Here is a 17,062-nt window from a genome sequence, read left to right as displayed (position 1 = left end):
GAGTAACACTGGAACAGGTTGCCCAGAGAATCTGTGGATGCCCCATCCTTGGAGGTGTTCAGTGCCAGGCTGGATGGGGCCTTGGCCAACCTGATCTAGTGGGTGGCATCCCTGCCTATGACAGGGGGTTGGAACTAGATGATCTTTGAGGTCCCTTCCAACTGAGCCATTCTATGGGGAGCAGCAAGCAAATGGCCCCAAGCCATTTCTGTGCCATATTTCTAGGGATTCTCCCCTAGAAATCACTAATGTTCACTTGTCTAATTGGAAAGCTTTTAGAGGGCTTTATTTATTCATTCATAGCCCGGTGCAAGACAACAAAATATTCTGAAATCTTGAAATAACACCAGGAGAGGAAAAATAACACCCCCTTGGAGCTCAGATGAACTCTTAGGCATCCAGAGCCCTTGGTTCCAGTATGGATTTTATGAACATCCAAATACAGATATGTTAATATGCTATCGGCTGGCACTGTGGGGACATGTGCTCTGGAAACACATGGAAAAGACCACTCTGCCTGCAGCCACCAGCTGGTGAAGGCTGGATCCTGCCCACACCAACATGATTTCCCTGCCTATCTGCTCCATGCTGACAACTCCAGGATGGCCGATAACTCCTTCTCCACTGGACCTGCAGCGCCTCCACACATAAACAAACAAAGAAACAAACGCCTTTTTCATATTGCTTTTTGACAGCCTTTTTCCATTTACAACTTCATAGTAGGTGATGCCATTATTCTCCTACATGGAGAGTAGGCTTCCAGTGACCTTTTGGGAAGAAACTGCTAATGCAGGGCTCATTAATTTACTACTTCAGCAGTAGTTTACAAGTTCATCATAAAAGAGTCTGTTGAGCGCAGCCTGGTCTTAAAAGGCTCCTGCTTTAAATAAATTAAAACAAACAAACAAACAAACAACAACAACAACAAACTTTGCTACTTCCAGGCAAAGTATGCTACTTGTAAATACAGTATCATCTATAGCAAGGCATGTAAATGCGTATATTTTAAGACAGAAAAATTTCGTTTGACTTCTTTAACTCGTGTAGTGCTTTAAGCCCTTAAAATGCATAGAATTATATACTTAGTGGCCTAAGGTTCCCAAGAGCTAAAGGTTTAGCTGTAATTAAGTGGATCTGTCATTGGTTTTCTAATACCCCCATGTACTACCACACGGATGTTGAACAGCTGCTTGAGCTGCACAGATTTAGGCATCCTGAGATGTTTTCAATAGAGGCATCCCACTGTTTGTATATGAATCCTAATGGCAGCCATCCTTGCTGATGTTGGTGGTGTGCTGGGCACAGGTCTGATCCTGCAGCACTCGGTGTTCCTTACTCTGAGGAATGAACATTCTGTGAAATGACTTCAGATCCTTGGAGGAAAGATTTAAAGCCATCATGACAACAGGAGATACTTTTGAGTGCAAAAGGACACGAAAACTCACTTTCTGGAGGCAGTCAGACACTCCCCTGTCAGTATTCCTCTATGAAAATGAAGGAAAAAAGGAAGAAACCACATTTCCCATGGCTGGATGTATTACATACAAAGGGATGAAGAAAAAGATGACAGCATTTCTCCAGACAGCTGTTACAATTGTTCCTCTCACCTACAAATAGCTCCAATCCTGCAGCAGCCACCAGTAACTTCCAGCACAGGATTGCTTCAGTTCATAAGGGAGAGCACAAACCCCGCAGTCACAAGTGGGCAGCAGTTTTGTCCCAGGGATACGCATTTACCTCCAATGCATATATTTTTAGATGAGATCTCTCTTAAAAGGGAGAACATGAAACAGAGATTCCTGAACCTGAGCACTTAGTGTCACACAGTGAATCATCACAAATAATTGAACCTGAAGACATCATGGAAATAAAGCTCTTAGCAAAACCCCACTTTCCAGATAGATAACTTGTCTTGCTTCCCTGCCACATTTGTGCTGTGTGTCTGCAGGAGGCAAAGGTCTCCGTGCTGTGCTAAATCAGCACCAACATGCCCAAAGATGGGTCTGAAATACAGCACCCCTCCTCCTCCTTTCTGGTTTCGCCACTTCCAAGCAAATCTGCAACATTCAGTCACTTGCAGCATACAAAGAAAGTGTGAACACCATTTAGCCCCAGTTGTCCTTCTCCATTTTCTTTTCTAATCGATAAACAACCTCCTGCCAATTCTTCCTCACAGATTAATTAAGGAGGTGTAATTAAACCTGATGCGGGGACAGTTCTGGCAGTATTGGAGTGAGAGCTTTTTTCTTCAGTATTTTAGTTCTTGAAGCTCGGTCCTTCAGAGAGAAAGAGGCTGTGCTGCCACTCTTGAGGAAGAGCGGTGAACAGCAGAGAGGAAGCAGTGCCTCAGCTGCAGAGAATAATCCCTGAAATTGAAAAATAGGCAACATAAGGCTCCTTTAAAACTCTTTGGAGTTTTAAACTGTTGGCTGTGTTTGCCCCTGGAAAACATGAATAGGCTGTGAAGGAGCTGGGAAGAGGAGAAAAGAGTGATGCTTCTTTTACTAAATCCACAGCACAGCTGCTGCACACAGGTAAGTGGTTAATTCTGTGACACTTGCACTAACCTTGTCCATAACATTTGTAAACAAAACACATTATAAACACATTTATAAAATGCGTGTTTCTTAAAAGCAGCAACAGCATCTTTATTTTTCTTAAGGAAACCATCAATTAAAACCAAAGGATTTGCTATTGAGTGACAAGTGTCCCATGCCACAGCCTCTCCACGAGTTCTGTGGGCATCAGCACAGTTTATCCATTGTTTGTGACACAAAAAAGCAAAGATAATTTTCTTCACAGTGCTCACCCACACAGAGACCTTGAACACCACTTTCACTTCTTAAATGGCCTGCACAAAATTAAAACTGTTGTTAAATAAAGGTGGGACTTACCTCCCTGACCACCCTCAGACGAGCTGCCAGAGAATAGGCACCACCAAAAGAGGTGATTATCCATGTTTTAGACCACAGGTCCAAAATACTCCAATTTAAAACCTCAGGGAAAAAAAAATGCCTTGACGTTTAATGCCATAAATCAAGATGTAAACAAATAATAGAGTTGAAAACACACTTTGACTCAGAGAGGAGCTATTATAAAAAAGGAGACATTGAGTGGATCACTTGACTTTTCAGTCAGGTGGGACATGATGTATCTGTGGCCCAACTTTTGTCTCGATCTGACAAGACCCTGAGGATGTGAGAAAAAAATATGTCAGGGAATGGGCAGAAAGTCATCACTCCACACTGAAGCAGACCAACAGCCTGCCATTTGCTCTCCTGGCAGAGCTGTGTGTGAGGAAGCAGTTGTGGTGCTGCCTGCCATCTTCTCTCACCATGAGGGAATGATTGAGGTGCTGCCCGCCATCTTCTCTCACCATGAGGGAATGATTGAGGCGCTGCCCGCCATCTTCTCTCACCATGAGGGAATGATTGAGGCGCTGCCCGCCATCTTCTCTCACCATGAGGGAATGATTGAGGCGCTGCCCGCCATCTTCCCTCACCATGAAGGAATGATTGAGGTGCTGCCCGCCATCTTCTCTCACCATGAAGGAATGATTGAGGCGCTGCCCGCCATCTTCTCTGACCATGAGGGAATGATTGAGGTGCTGCCCGCCATCTTCTCTGACCATGAGGGAATGATTGAGGTGCTGCCCGCCATCTTCTCTCACCATGAGGGAATGATTGAGGCGCTGCCTGCCATCTTCTCTCACCATGAAGGAATGATTGAGGTGCTGCCCGCCATCTTCTCTCACCATGAAGGAATGATTGAGGTGCTGCCCGCCATCTTCTCTCACCATGAGGGAATGATTGAGGTGCTGCCCGCCATCTTCTCTCACCATGAAGGAATGATTGAGGTGCTGCCCGCCATCTTCTCTGACCATGAGGGAATGATTGAGGTGCTGCCCGCCATCTTCTCTCACCATGAGGGAATGATTAAGGTGCTGCCCTGAGGAGGCCATGAGGGAGCTGCCACCTCTCCCAGCACCAGGAGGCCTCCCTGGGGTGCTGCCGTGGCCAGAACAGATTTCAATGATTCTGCAATGCCCGTTCAGCCAGCTTCTTACTTCCCTCTCCGTGAAAGCAGTGTGAAGAAACTGCACAGACACTAAAATGGTGTCAACTGAATATTTATTCTTTGCTTTTGACATTTAGATCATAGCTAGTGATGGCAAAAAGCCCACAGAATTAATCTGAGTTAAAATTGGTCACTACAGTATGTCAAGCAGTGTCCAACAACCATTTTTTCAATTAAACCATTATAGCAAACACCATTCAACACAAAGAATGCACTTAATAAAAAATAAAATGGAAGTTATACCCTTTGACGTGAGTCCATTCACTTTTTAATGACTTAAGGTAGAAATCAGCTATTTAGGTCTACAGTGAGGTTAGTGTAAGCAGTAGAAAATTGGGAAAATGTTACAACAATCATCTCAACAATCACTTTCAGCTCAGCTGTCAACCGAAGACACTTTTGGCTGGTTCATCTTTAGGTTTCTCGAAGACTGTTTCACCTCCAGTCCGATCTCGGCTGAATATGGAAGGTGCTGCAGAGCCCATTTGTTCTTGGAAAAGAAAACCGGGAGAGGAGGCAATCAGTGAATCAGTTAGCATTGGTGTTACTGCAGCTAAAACATATAAACATTTGATAATTATTTCATCAGTCCATCAACTTCCCAAACAGTAAAACACAGCACTCTCATTCCAAGCACAGGGCAGCTTCCAGCATCTGTAGGTGGTCGTCAAGATTGACCACCCCAAGTCCCTGCAGGTGCTTAAAAACCTACTGTGAGGTTCAGGATATCACCCTGAAAAGGAGTTGAAATTCATCATTTTTCCTTGTACCCTCCCACTATTGATGGAAAAGCCAAAAAAAACCAGAGCACCAGGAGCATTCAGTGCGAGCACCCACTCTCTTCTCTCCCACCTTCTGTCCTTTATTCCCCCCAGCACGTGTTTCATCTCAAACACATCAAATTTGTATGCCTGAGAGGCCCTAGTCGATGACCAAACATCCAGGTCTTCAACTTTGGCAACCGCTCTGACTGTGGGACCAGGACTTGTTTTGAACTCTGGCTCAGAAGGCAAAGTCAGAGCTCTCCCTCCCACTTTGTCCAGACACGGAGAAAAAATCACTTGAAGCAGAGCCCTGTTGGCACCTATGGATGCCAACAAGATGATGGATTCAAGGATTCTGTGCAGCCAGGCCAGGGGATGTGAGAGCATTGCCTGCTGCTGTTTCTGGGGTGCACTCTTTCACTGAAGATAACAATTAAGTCCATGCTTTACTTTGTAAGGTTTCTTATTATTTCCATCAAGGAGAAGAGACTTACCACACTGCTTCATGACTTGGTAGGTTTTAGATTTAATTTCCTGGTTTTTGGAAAGATTTCCTCTAGCTCCTTTGAGATCTTCTTCCTTCACTGGAGGACGCTTCTTTTTCACAGGGGCTGGCTACGAAACAAAAGTATTGCCACTCATCAGTATTTCATGTTTAGAAACATAGGGAACAAAGAGGTCTGAACCTAACGGCTACAACATACAGAGTTGCTAATTCTGTATTCCACCTATTGCAACTCTGAGAATAAACACTCGGCTACTCCAGATCTCTACACAACCACAACTCCACATCAGGGCAGGATTTCATTACCTTTCCCAAAATCTGTTGCCACCATTCCGGTTCTAAATATGTCTTCTGATTGCCCAGCCTTTGAAAGAGACAGGGCAGATGCCTGCCTGGTCCTTTTGCAAATAAAGACCAAGATAGATTGGTAATTAAAGAATTTGTCCAATGTTCAGGGAAAACAAACAAGCAAACAAAAAAAAAAACATAAAAAAAAAACCACACCAAAACCAAACCTACTTCATTGCTAAGTTATGCTCAGCCACTGTCTACCACTACATCAGAATCTCTCTGACTGATTTCCTAAAGAAGTCCAGTTTGATCTAGTTGGAATAAACTTAAGACTTGGCCCATAGTTATTGATTTAAATTTAGGGAACAAAAGTATCTCAGCACTCAAAGGGGTTTTTGACAAGCACCTACTGAACACATTCTGGACTCAGAATCTGGAGAAGGAACAGGAAACCCAATACAGAAATAGAGGCATCATCAGGTGGTACACCAGAATGTCCAAGTATTATCCCGTTTACAGTTTGCTAGAAGAAAATCAGAAAAAGATGGAAGAACATCCCTACCTTTAAATCAGCACTTCAAAGTTGAACACTACATCAATCAGCACTATTAACATTCCCCTCTTCATTTTACTATTTTCAAGGACTGGGTGCCAAGGTCCCACCAGGAAGACCTCACGGTGGGGTGCAGGGGGATCGGATTCACCACCCTCAACAGGAGATGGGATTATAAAGAAGATGTTATGTGGGCATTCCAACGTTAATGTATTTATTTATCAGTGAGAAACTTCTCTGCCCATCGCTACATATGCTGGGCTCCTGATTTGGGTTTTGGCAGCGGTGGAGCCCGGTTGTACATTCCTGGGCTGCTGCCTGTAAAGCTAAAAATGGTTGTGGAGGGGAACAAATCCCCAAGGCCTGCAAAGGGCTTGATCAGTGAGTCCCAGGGGGTTTGCAGAGACGGCACATGCATGCCAGGCTGCATTGGAGACTTCGGCATAGTTCCGTCTGGCTATAAACTCCCAGGAACGCTCGGAATAGCTCGCTGTCAATCCCATCTACATGTGTTGTGGGAAACAAAACACTCATGAGATCTCTGGGAAAAACACTATACGAGTATCCAAAGAAAGCAAGAGCTGAGAGCAAACTCTCCAAAATTCACAGCAACTTTTGATGGGTTAGCTGGTGAACCAAATAGCTCCATAGCCAGCATTTCATTTGTCCATCTGTAACAAGAACTGGCTGGTGATGGGTCTTTGGCATAGTCCACAGGAAACAAATGTGTTGGTTCCAATGCAGAAAAGGGAAAAAATACCTCATTTTGTTAGCAGGAATATGAAATCTGCTGACGTCCTTCGCCTGTTGTTGGCAAGAGACAGTAACTGTGAGGCTTCTTTCCATCAGGACAAGGGAATTCTTGGGGACAGACGGTAGGAAAAGGAGGCACTCGATATGCACTGAGACACAGGCAGGCTGAGCAGAGCTGTTGAATTCCACTCAGCTTTAAAGTAAAACCTCTTATGCTTTGATTACAGCTGGATTTTCCAACAGGATTGTCTGTGGATTAGCTGTCTCCCAGCTAAAAAGCAACAGTGCCACACAGAAAGGTGACCACGAGCCACAGAGGCAAGTGCCAGTCTTGCCAGCAGCACCAGTAGCTGCTGGTGTTGGAGCCACACGACTGTTAATTACTACCGACACAAGCACATTTGTAAGCAGGGTTTGCCAGCAGCCATCCCCAGCCAGCACAGCAGTCCTGCCTGGCCTTTATCTCCTCCTGTCCCAACTCAGTGCTGGTTTATGAGACATGCAATGCTGTTTTTAAGTCTCTTTTTCTTTGGAGTAAAGAAAATAAGCAGAACCATGCTATTCTGTGTGGCTGAAGGATTATGCTCCACTGCCCATCCCACGTTCTCTATCTCACCCACCACATAAAACCCTTCCTATGGGGGGAACCCTGACAGGTACATGTAGCTTGGACTGAAAACATAGCACTTATGTGAAAAACTCAACATTTCTGAGCTAGTTTTAAGATCGCTTTGAAACATGGAATATTGGGGAACACAGTAAAGAAAAATTACTGATTGCACTACAAGATGAACACAAAAATGTGTAGTGCAAAATTTCCATCTCAAGTGGTGTATAACAGCTACAGTTTTCAGTCACACTTTCTTTTCTTGCATGTTAATAAATTAAGCTTTCCTTTACATAGCAGCACATTCAGTCTAGACACATCTTTTCAAACTACTGTCAAAATTTCAAATAATTGGCTGAGACAGTGTGTTGGAAAAGCAGAAAACCTTCAGTAAAACAGCCCAAAATGGAGCAGTGGAAACGCTTTTTTCCTTCCTACAGAAACAAAGTACTTAAGGTTAAAAAAAAAAAATATATTTAAAAACTCAGTTAACCATGTAGAGAGCAGCTGCTTTCCTTCTCCATATAATAATTGCTCTTAAAACCTTATTTGTTAAACTATATAAATAAAGTGGTTTAAAATATTTCAGTGTAATCAAACAATCCAAGTAGATGAGACAATTCACTGCTTAACAAGAATAACTTGCTAATATTTCGAGCAAATCATCTAAAACAAGTACAGATTTGTCAGGTAACCTGCTCGAACGAGAGCCAGCCCAGCACAATGCCCCCATACCTGTGACATAACTGCAGCGCTCACTCGCCTGAAAGCCTTTCCAAGGTAGTTTCCCGGCTTTGATTAAATCCAGCCTGTGCACTGTGTGTGTGCTTGTTTTTTTCCTCTCAGCTTATATAGAGCATTAACGTGAAGTCATTAGCTGGGTCACTTTCCCAAACCAGATCCCAGGATGATTCAGGTTGACACAGGCTGTTGTTGAAAGGTTTATTCTTAGCTATGACTAGGGCTGGCAGGATTTGCCGCGCTGTGTGCCTGGGGACAGATGAAGTTCAGGAGTGACGAGAGCAGACAGCTGTGGTAGTGAGACCGCGGGGAAGCCCAATCCACAGCAAAAACAACTTCCAGGGGAGTCCACTGGGGCTCTACTTATAACTTTAAAAGGCGAAAGTTTGCTACAGACACAAAATTGACTCTGAATTCTCTTGATAGGAAAAAAAAAAAAAAGTCTTGTTTGTTCATTCCCAGCATAAGAAAATACGCTTTCCGCAAAGTTTATATAAACCTAACATCAAAAGCATTACACTGCGCCTTAATTCTCTTTTGCACAGGAACCAGTGTTTTGGAGTTAATGAGATAGGATATAGTTTTACCCTTACAATCTTATTCCTGAGCTCTCTCTGATGCCAGCTGGCTCTTACACACTTCAGAGAGTAAAATCACTTTCTGTTTACAGCAGGATTAGTAAATTTAACCAGTTCATCTGTCGTACATATAGGAGTGGATTATTCACACATGAATAAATTCAGTTTTCCCTACTGTATGTGCTGGCAGTAGTAAAACCTTCTCCAAAACTTTTAAGATTTGTTCCCAAGCTAATTTTTAATTAAATAGAAAAAAGAAAGTCTTACGCATGAGTTGTAATTTTTATTACCAGGAGAGGGTTGGGTGGGGAGCTGTTTCCCCCCTTATATATATATATATAACATTAATTCTTTGCATCATGCATACTACTACTACTATTACTACTACTACGCTTCTGTGACTATGCTTGACACTTAGAAAGCACCAAGACTCCAGCCAGGTACTTCAGCATGGGAAAGGTGGACTTGGCATAACTCCTGACATCTTTTATCAGGAATAGTGACTGCTGTAGTGACAGAAATCTTCCCCAGCCTTTTCTCAGGCTCTGCCTTTGATTTGTTTAGGCTACAGAGAGACACAGGAAGTAAAATAAAATTGGCATTTTTTTCATTATGAAAACATTGCATCAGTGCCACAGCATAGGCAAACTGCAATCAAGACCGGGATTTGTCAGTTGTGAACTATCCCCCATATCTGTGGGTCCATTTTACCTGTAAATGAACTCTCTCCAGGCCCGAGATGATGCCTTCTTTTATGTGACTGCGGAGCAATCATTTGTAAGTTAAGCAGCATTTTGGATGCTATGTACTTAACCATTCCTAATGTTAAATTTCTATTTCAAATCCACAGCTTAGTAAAATGGAGGAAAAGTTTCCGTGAAATGACAGTACCTTTTGTAAGACTACCAGAGTGGAAAGAAAAACCATCAGGTTTGCTGAAAACATTTCTTCCATGGGGATTGGTGCTGAGGCATCCGGAGAGGGAGGCAGCACATCCTGAATTTTTGCTAAGGTGTTTAGCACAGCTTGGGCAAATCCTTTCTCTTTGCTTTAATTGTACATTTCTTAAACCAAAGATGAGGAACAATCATGATTGTTTCTTCTTATGAAGCATGGGCTAATTTTTCTTAACAAGAAAACCCAACCTAAATCTCCCATTACTACCTTTTCTAAGTAGGAATCCTGCTCACCTGGCTGAAGCCCTGTGATCTTTTGAGTAGGACAAGAGTGACAAAAAAAAGCTCATCCATTTCATGGTGGCTATTAAGCTAACTCTCTTTCATTTTCCTCTGCAGTTTGAAGTGTGTAAAACTCCTTTGGTGAAGAACGGTTAGGATGAAAATTTGGTGATGACAGTGGGGAATTTAGTAAATGTACACATCTGACCACTGCGATTTCCACAAGACAGGAGGGATCTTACAGCAGATGTGACTTCTCCAGGAACCTGCTTACTCAGTGGACTGCCAAGCTCAACAGGGTGAAGATTATTCTTTGACTTCCCTTTAAGGAGGTGGTGGGTATGGGGATAGCGCTGCCTGTGTGTAGTAAGTGATAAGTAATGAAAATAACGCACAAACAGAAGAGAGGAATAACTGAGGTAGTTGTGAATTGATACTGTGCAGGCCCAGCCCAGCCGACAAACCAATCTGCTTCTGCCCAGATAGAAGTGGTGAAACCAGCAGAAGCCCACTGATAACAGGATTTCTGCTCTATTTTGGCATGAAGGTGTGACCTACCTTTATGGTTCAGGTTACAGCTTCACGGCAAGGCAGTTCTCCTTCTTGATAGCCCTCCTAATTCCTTCAGCACTTTGGGAAATAGATGCTAGACACTTCAGCTAGGGAACAAGACACCTGAAGAGTAAGACAGCATCTTTATAGCCTCCAAAACCAGGCGGGATGGGAAGCAAGCTTGGGCTATGCTCATTTTGTTGGATATAACCAGAGAAGTGCAAGTGTTTGCTGCAGCACCCTTTGGTAAGCAGAGACAACTCTGCACTACACGGTGTGTAGGAGTGATGTCTTCTTCAGACAGCACTACTTCTCCTCTTCTCATTTTGCTTTGTGAAGTAGTGGTGATGGAAGTCAGCAGGGCGACGTTGCTCATCTCCAGCATGTTGCCCTCTGGAGATGGGGTACAGAGAGGCTACTTGGTCCTACAACCAGACAGCCCCACACAGCCCGTCTGTCTCACAAGGAGAGACTATGTGAGTTTTGTGATACACGGCGCTTCACCAGCTTCTCAACAGGACCCTCAGACACCTTCCTTCATTTCTACTACCTGCTGCAAACACAACAGAAGGGGGAGAGATGATAAGATAGGGTAACAAGTTATTGCATTAGGCTAAGACCCTGCCAAGGGGCAGGATACTGGAGGTAAATTCAGACATTTTCAAGTTCACACATTTTTGTGGCCAATGACCAAAAGGTCTGGCTTTGCTTCAAAAGCAGAAAGCAGGCTGTGATTATCAGCTGTATGGTACAGCACCTTAACAAAGTCCTACATTCCAGAGGGCTTCGGGTCTATGTTCTGCAACTTCAGCAGTTCTCAGGGTGCACATCCAGGGTTTTCTATTGCAAATACAGATGGTTATTCTCCATGTGTGCACACACTGAGGGCAAAAACTCTCCTCAGGGCACAGATTTGAACTTGCAATGGCTCTTATAGTTGTAAAAAATATTTGCTTTCTAAGAATAACAGTCCTTCCTAAGAAATGAGACTTAACTACTAAAGGACAAGAATATACGGAAATTAATACTGACATGGGAGTGCAAAAAATTGAATCCGCAGTTCCAAGGTTAAACTCCGCTAGCAAAACCAGATGCCTGCAACAGCACATTATAAACACTCGAACATGCTCACTTTTAAACAGAAGGAGCATAAAACAAGTGTACAAATCTGTAATAAGTCAAACTTTATTGTAAACCATTATACAATGTAATTACATCAGATACCCTTAGAAGTTTACAGTAACACTACTGATTAAACAATATGGTCCAAACAGAGGGCAGCAGAATACAGCTCGTTGGTTTTGCTCACACAGGCTCTACTCTGAATTTACTTACAAACAAACCCAACATTCAGTTTGAGACAGATACCCACACAAAGACAGAAACACCTACAAAAGAGTCCCTTTTTTAAAGATACTGCAGTTTTACTTTGTAAAACCATAGTAGTCATTTTCAGTAATTGAACTGGAAACTTTAAATACATAAAAAAAGTTTGCACGCCTATGCTGTAGATCTACTCTGACTTGATGTGGCTCTTTCATTACTGGTTTCTCCTGCAAAAAGCACAGCAAAGTTGCAAACATGGGTTAGTCAAGCACAGTGGCAGAAATTCCTTGTGATGCTCAGCTCTCAGCAGAGCTGCGAGCCCGCTCCTCCCTCCCCAGGCGCAGCTGGAATCTGTTGGAGGGGATCACTTTGCATTGCTCTAATTTGCAACTCAATTTCTGAGTTTTCCCTGAAGAAAAGCTATTGTACATTTTAGTTAGCAACATTAATATACAGCATTTACCTACTTAAAGTAAGACAAGGGGACCTGAACATATCAAAGCCAGAACTTGGAAACCACGTATTAGACGACACCAGTGTTTTAAATTTATGCAAATGTGTCACAGGTCAGATAATAGACACAGTTAATACATTTAGGTTGACCATTCGTGGTAAACTCCGTTTGCACCAATGCTTCTGCATTTCTTCGGTAAGTTACAATCCCTTTCTCTTACTTTGGCGTATACTACATAGCTTATTTTCATTAAACAATCACATTTTTTAAGCACAGCCTGAAGTAAACCTTTGCTATGAGTTGTCCTGAAGTCCCTTTACCAGGCATTAACTCAGAGCACCAATCTGAGCATAAATGCAAATGTTGTTGTGCCGCAATATTATTATTACTGGATCAACTCTTGATGAAAAATTTATTTCAGCCTGCAGTGCCACTACATTTCATTGAGCAGTAAGACATAGTGAAGCACTAGGCACATACTTCCTTCTCACACACACACAAGCTCTTCTGACAAGAGCATGTAATCTTGTACCTACTGCGAGAATTCCAATTCTTACCTTACAAAGAGGGAAATTGCCAATTTTACATTTTCCATTTCTCTTCCATATGATAACAGAAAATGAAAAAAAACAGTTTTGTTATTTGACTAAGGTTGGGAATAAATTTTGTATACTTTAGTAGAGAAAGTTAGAATTGTTTTTTCCCTCTGAAGATATACTCCTCCTTTTACTACTGTGGTATTTAAAATATTTGACTTCTGTCTCTTTGGCTCATAGTGCTTTACTATGTCATCTTGCTAGGCATACCAAAATCTCGAACCAAGTGACATTTAAGCACTTACGACAGAAAAAAAATAAGTATTTGTATACCTTTGCTATAACCACCTTCAAGAAACTGCTCCATAGTGCTTTATACTGTTTTGTACTTGGTCAGTAAGTTTGAGGTCTGCTCAAAACAAATATTTTACATGATTAAGGCCATAATTTTATACTGACATTTCACAGACTAAACATGAGACTAGAAATAGAAATCATTTCAATAATTTAAGTAATTATAGAAGAGGAGGGAAAAGGAAGATAAAATGAAAGCTTGTACAGTTAAATTTGTGTGCGCTGCTCAGTTGACGAGGATAGCAATGACTGTGCAGTGGTATGTAGCACATGTTAAATACTTTTATTTCACTATCTGAAATAGAACAAATCCTATGCTAAAAAATAAACACTGACATTTGCAACAAGAGCCAGCTCTAGCTCTTAAATCCCTTTGGAACAGTGAGCTGTATGAGAATGAATTCCTTTAAATGAAAATGAATTCCTTTAAATACTGTGCTTTTGGAGATATGAGCCTGCCCAACAGTCAACAATCAAGAGAAGATGCTAGTCACACAATCAATGAAAAAAAAACAAAGAAAACTAAAACAGAGGCAACACCGATTAGAGACATTTTCCCCAGCCCCCTACCCCCACTTCAGAATAACTCAATTAAGCTTCCATTGTCATTAGTTTCTAGATTTAGTCTAAAAGAAACACTAGTATTTAAACTTATTGCAGTTATTACATTTCAGTGCACAGTAACAGAGGTCAGTGGCTCAACTAAACTTGCAAACGTTAGGTTTGGTAAAATGTCCCTTTTAGTCAGCCGGATCCGCCGAGGTGTACCTGAAGTCTCAGAACATTGTGTTCACCTCAGCAGCCAAGCGGTGAAAAGGAATGCTGGAATAGTGAAAAGAAGTAAGGGAGCGCACAGTTCAGTATTTACTAAGGCCCAAGAACCCCATTTAAGTGGCCTGGATAATAAATCACATTAAGACCTAGTAAATCTATAAAAATGTAAAAAATCTTAAAAAGTTCTGAGCAGTTTTCTGATGAAACTGTTTGGTTTAAGGCTTGGAACATTTCTGATGTCTAGATTGTAAAACAGATCTGCAATTTATTTCTGTTGTCACCTCTTCGACACACCGCCTTGTCCTGCACAAGGTTTAGCTACGTAAGGAAAGCTGTCAGAAACAATCATTTAGAAAATTCGCAAAGCAAAAGGATGTAACTGAAAACATATCTGCAGGGTTTTAAAGCAGCACATGTTGACAATTATTAGAAGACAGACACTGAAAACTGCAGAAATTCTGTAGTGACTGTATTATACCTCTCTTTTTTAAAAATACTAAAGAATAATCAGACTTAAAGGAAATTAAACAGAAGAAACCCATTTTTAAGCACATTAAACAGAAGATTGCTTTTTCAACAAAATCAAGTATGGGACAGAATTATTCACTATACTGTAGCACAGCTCCTCCAATCAGATCAAGGTCCTGGATGGCAGGCCCTATACAAGGAAAAGTGAAAGAAACGTTCCATCTCTCTTGCATTATACGAGAGGTACACATAACAGACTTAGAGAAACAAAAATAATTACAGTCATCCATAGATATATTCATTTCACAAATAAGTAACCTATCACAACAGATTTTCATTATACACTAAAGTGCACATTTGTCAAATATGCAAACAACACCTATTAAAAAAAGGTACTTTCAAATTATGTGGTCAAAAGCACACTTAGGACTGCATTTTTAGTGATATTTGGTGACTTCAGCAGTGACAGAGAGCCTTTCCCTTTGCAACCTCTTTGTCTTAAACCAGGACACAAGGATAAAATGATTTTCACTACAAATCTTATGACCTTTTCTGCACAAAAAAGGGAACTGCACCCTTTTCTCTGACAAAGAGAATCTTTAAATACAACTGTATGAAAATATAACTTAAATATAAAATAGTCAAATAGATTTGAGGAGACTTGGAAAAAATCTTTGTTCCACCTATTAGTTCCATAGGTACCTGGTAGCAAGTAAACATTTGTACTTAAAAAAATAACATTAAGTTACAGCTTGTAACCATAAACTATTCTGCTCTAGGAATTATGCTGCAAAAGCCAGTTTTAGTAATAAAACACACTAACTTAGTTGATTCAGATGCCTTTTTGAGAACATCTCACAATGTATCATTCACTAACCATAAATGAAAGATCGCTGTATCTGTTTTCTATGATCTTCTCTGAAATGTCAGATACAAATCACCTCAGTGACTAGTCCTTAACAACGCTGTTTTCACATATGATGAAAAGACATTCTTGCATAATTGGTCAGTGTGTCTGTAGTGCAACTGAACTGCAAGTCTTCCAAATGCTTGCATTATGTTGGTAGACCTTGCTTTTAAGTCAGTTTGTATGAAAAGGGAGATGCAATTGCAACATTAAAACCCACTGACTGAGGAGTTTTTGCCATGAAACCTGCAAATACACAGGTCAGGGAATGTGTCATACAGGCAGACCGAAACGATGCTTCTTTTTCTTAATGGACTTTAAGTTGGTCAGTCTACGCAGGTCCTCTTCAGCATCTGATTCCTCCATCTCATCGTCTGCTGAAATGAGGATCTAAAAACAAATTACAGATTCTGAGTAACATGGATCAAAGTCACAGTCTTCCCTCATTCTACTTCTAACTTACTATTTTTTATCCTTGCAAAGGACCTTAGTATTTGCTCTAGAAAGAGCTTACAGAACATAATTTGGATTTACTGCCAGTTCTATCAAAGAACTGCATTCTGTCATGCACCCTACTGGAACCTCAAGTAAGCAAGCACCTCAAAGAAGGATGCATGCAAATTAATCTCTACTACAATCACAGACTCTTAACCTAAAGATTTGATTCCAGCACCTCCAGAACAGTGGGGGCAGCTTGCTGTTAAAGTGGAAGGGAATACATAAGCTCCCCACCAACATTTGCAATATGATAGTCATTTTATTAAAAAACAAAACATACAGGCAGCACTGCCTGGAATGCAGAAAATTGACTAAACGCATCAACTGACTAAAGCAAAAAACTTACTTTCAGAGATACTGCTCATCCTCCAGGCAAGCTATACTAAATAATATTAAGTGGGCACTTTTAAAAAGTTATTTGCAAGAGCAAAGACAAATACTTCTACAAAAATCAGGCCAATTGCCTCCTCCAACTTCCTCTCACTTTAAGCCATTAACCTGTCTTCAAATTAGAATGGTCTGTTAGCTTCGTACTCTATGTGGGATCTGTAGAAGTATTTGTAACACAGTTCGTCTGTGACATTTACATATATTATGTCTTCCCGCTCATTTGAAAGGAAAATAACTAACCTGTGAGTGGTGCAACAATAACTTTTCTTAACTGGTTTTCAATTGCAAACACTAGGAACCGCTGTTAAGAGGTACATGCAAAGAATATCAAAACCGAGTTGAAAATGTTACAGTCAAATCAATAGCATGAACTAGTATGAACTGGATTGACATTGCATTAATTGCAGTAATGAACTCTACATACTTCTGACTCTGACTCTTCATGTGATGCTGCTCTCCTATATCGGACTTTACTTCCATTTCTTGAATCTTGTCCTGCTTCCTTTTCTTCAAGTTTAGCTTTTGTCTTCCCTTTCTTCATAAGAAAATTATCTACTACCCAGAACATTAATGCCTGGTAAAGAGAAAGAGGAAGGTGACAGTTCAGTTTTCCTCAGATTAGCTTATGTTTGTTCGGTCAGCATTTGGACAGAGTTAGGAAAGCTTAAAAATAATTCTGAATTGGCCAAAAAGGTAAAGTTTTGTACAGGCATATACTCCCACGGCTTATTATACACTGCATAAATGCTCTAGAAC

At 41.3% G+C, this 17,062-nt stretch overlaps 2 protein-coding genes across 3 annotated transcripts in view; one reads left to right on the top strand and one right to left on the bottom strand.

The window, feature by feature from the left end:
* Positions 1–1,320: 1,320 nt before the first annotated feature.
* On the top strand, positions 1,321–4,509 carry LOC308200531 (uncharacterized protein). Its single transcript, XM_080606422.1, has 2 exons — positions 1,321–3,310; positions 3,353–4,509. The coding sequence occupies exons 1-2, from the start codon at positions 3,221–3,223 to the stop codon at positions 3,950–3,952; spliced, it is 690 nt and encodes a 229-aa protein (XP_080462548.1). The 5' UTR covers positions 1,321–3,220; the 3' UTR covers positions 3,953–4,509.
* The window catches only part of LOC308200532 (musculoskeletal embryonic nuclear protein 1), a 40,159-nt gene continuing 27,210 nt past the window's right edge, over positions 4,114–17,062 (bottom strand). Inside the window, exons 7-11 of one of the 2 annotated variants that reach the window (XM_080606424.1) lie at positions 16,731–16,880; positions 15,698–15,808; positions 6,493–6,508; positions 5,336–5,452; positions 4,114–4,567 (exon numbers count right to left, since the gene is read on the bottom strand). In XM_080606424.1, the coding sequence (XP_080462550.1) occupies positions 4,461–4,567; positions 5,336–5,452; positions 6,493–6,508; positions 15,698–15,808; positions 16,731–16,880 (501 nt within the window). In that variant the 3' untranslated portion in view covers positions 4,114–4,460. Of the gene's footprint in view, positions 4,568–5,335; positions 5,457–6,492; positions 6,509–8,285; positions 8,577–15,697; positions 15,809–16,730; positions 16,881–17,062 lie in introns of those variants that run through there. The other variant, XM_080606423.1, reaches the window with a different exon arrangement.

Source organism: Anser brachyrhynchus (assembly GCF_964034855.1).
Source record: "Anser brachyrhynchus genome assembly, chromosome: 10".
NCBI classification, from domain to species: Eukaryota; Metazoa; Chordata; class Aves; order Anseriformes; family Anatidae; genus Anser; species Anser brachyrhynchus.
This window is presented reverse-complemented; position numbering and strand designations above follow the sequence as displayed.

Bases quoted from the DNA above. Each gene is read 5' to 3' on its own strand.
- LOC308200531 (XM_080606422.1), top strand. From the start codon at position 3,221: ATGGGCAGAAAGTCATCACTCCACACTGAAGCAGACCAACAGCCTGCC. The intron at 3,311-3,352 runs GTGCTGCCTGCC...GGAATGATTGAG, and splicing joins TGTGTGAGGAAGCAGTTGTG to GTGCTGCCCGCCATCTTCTC.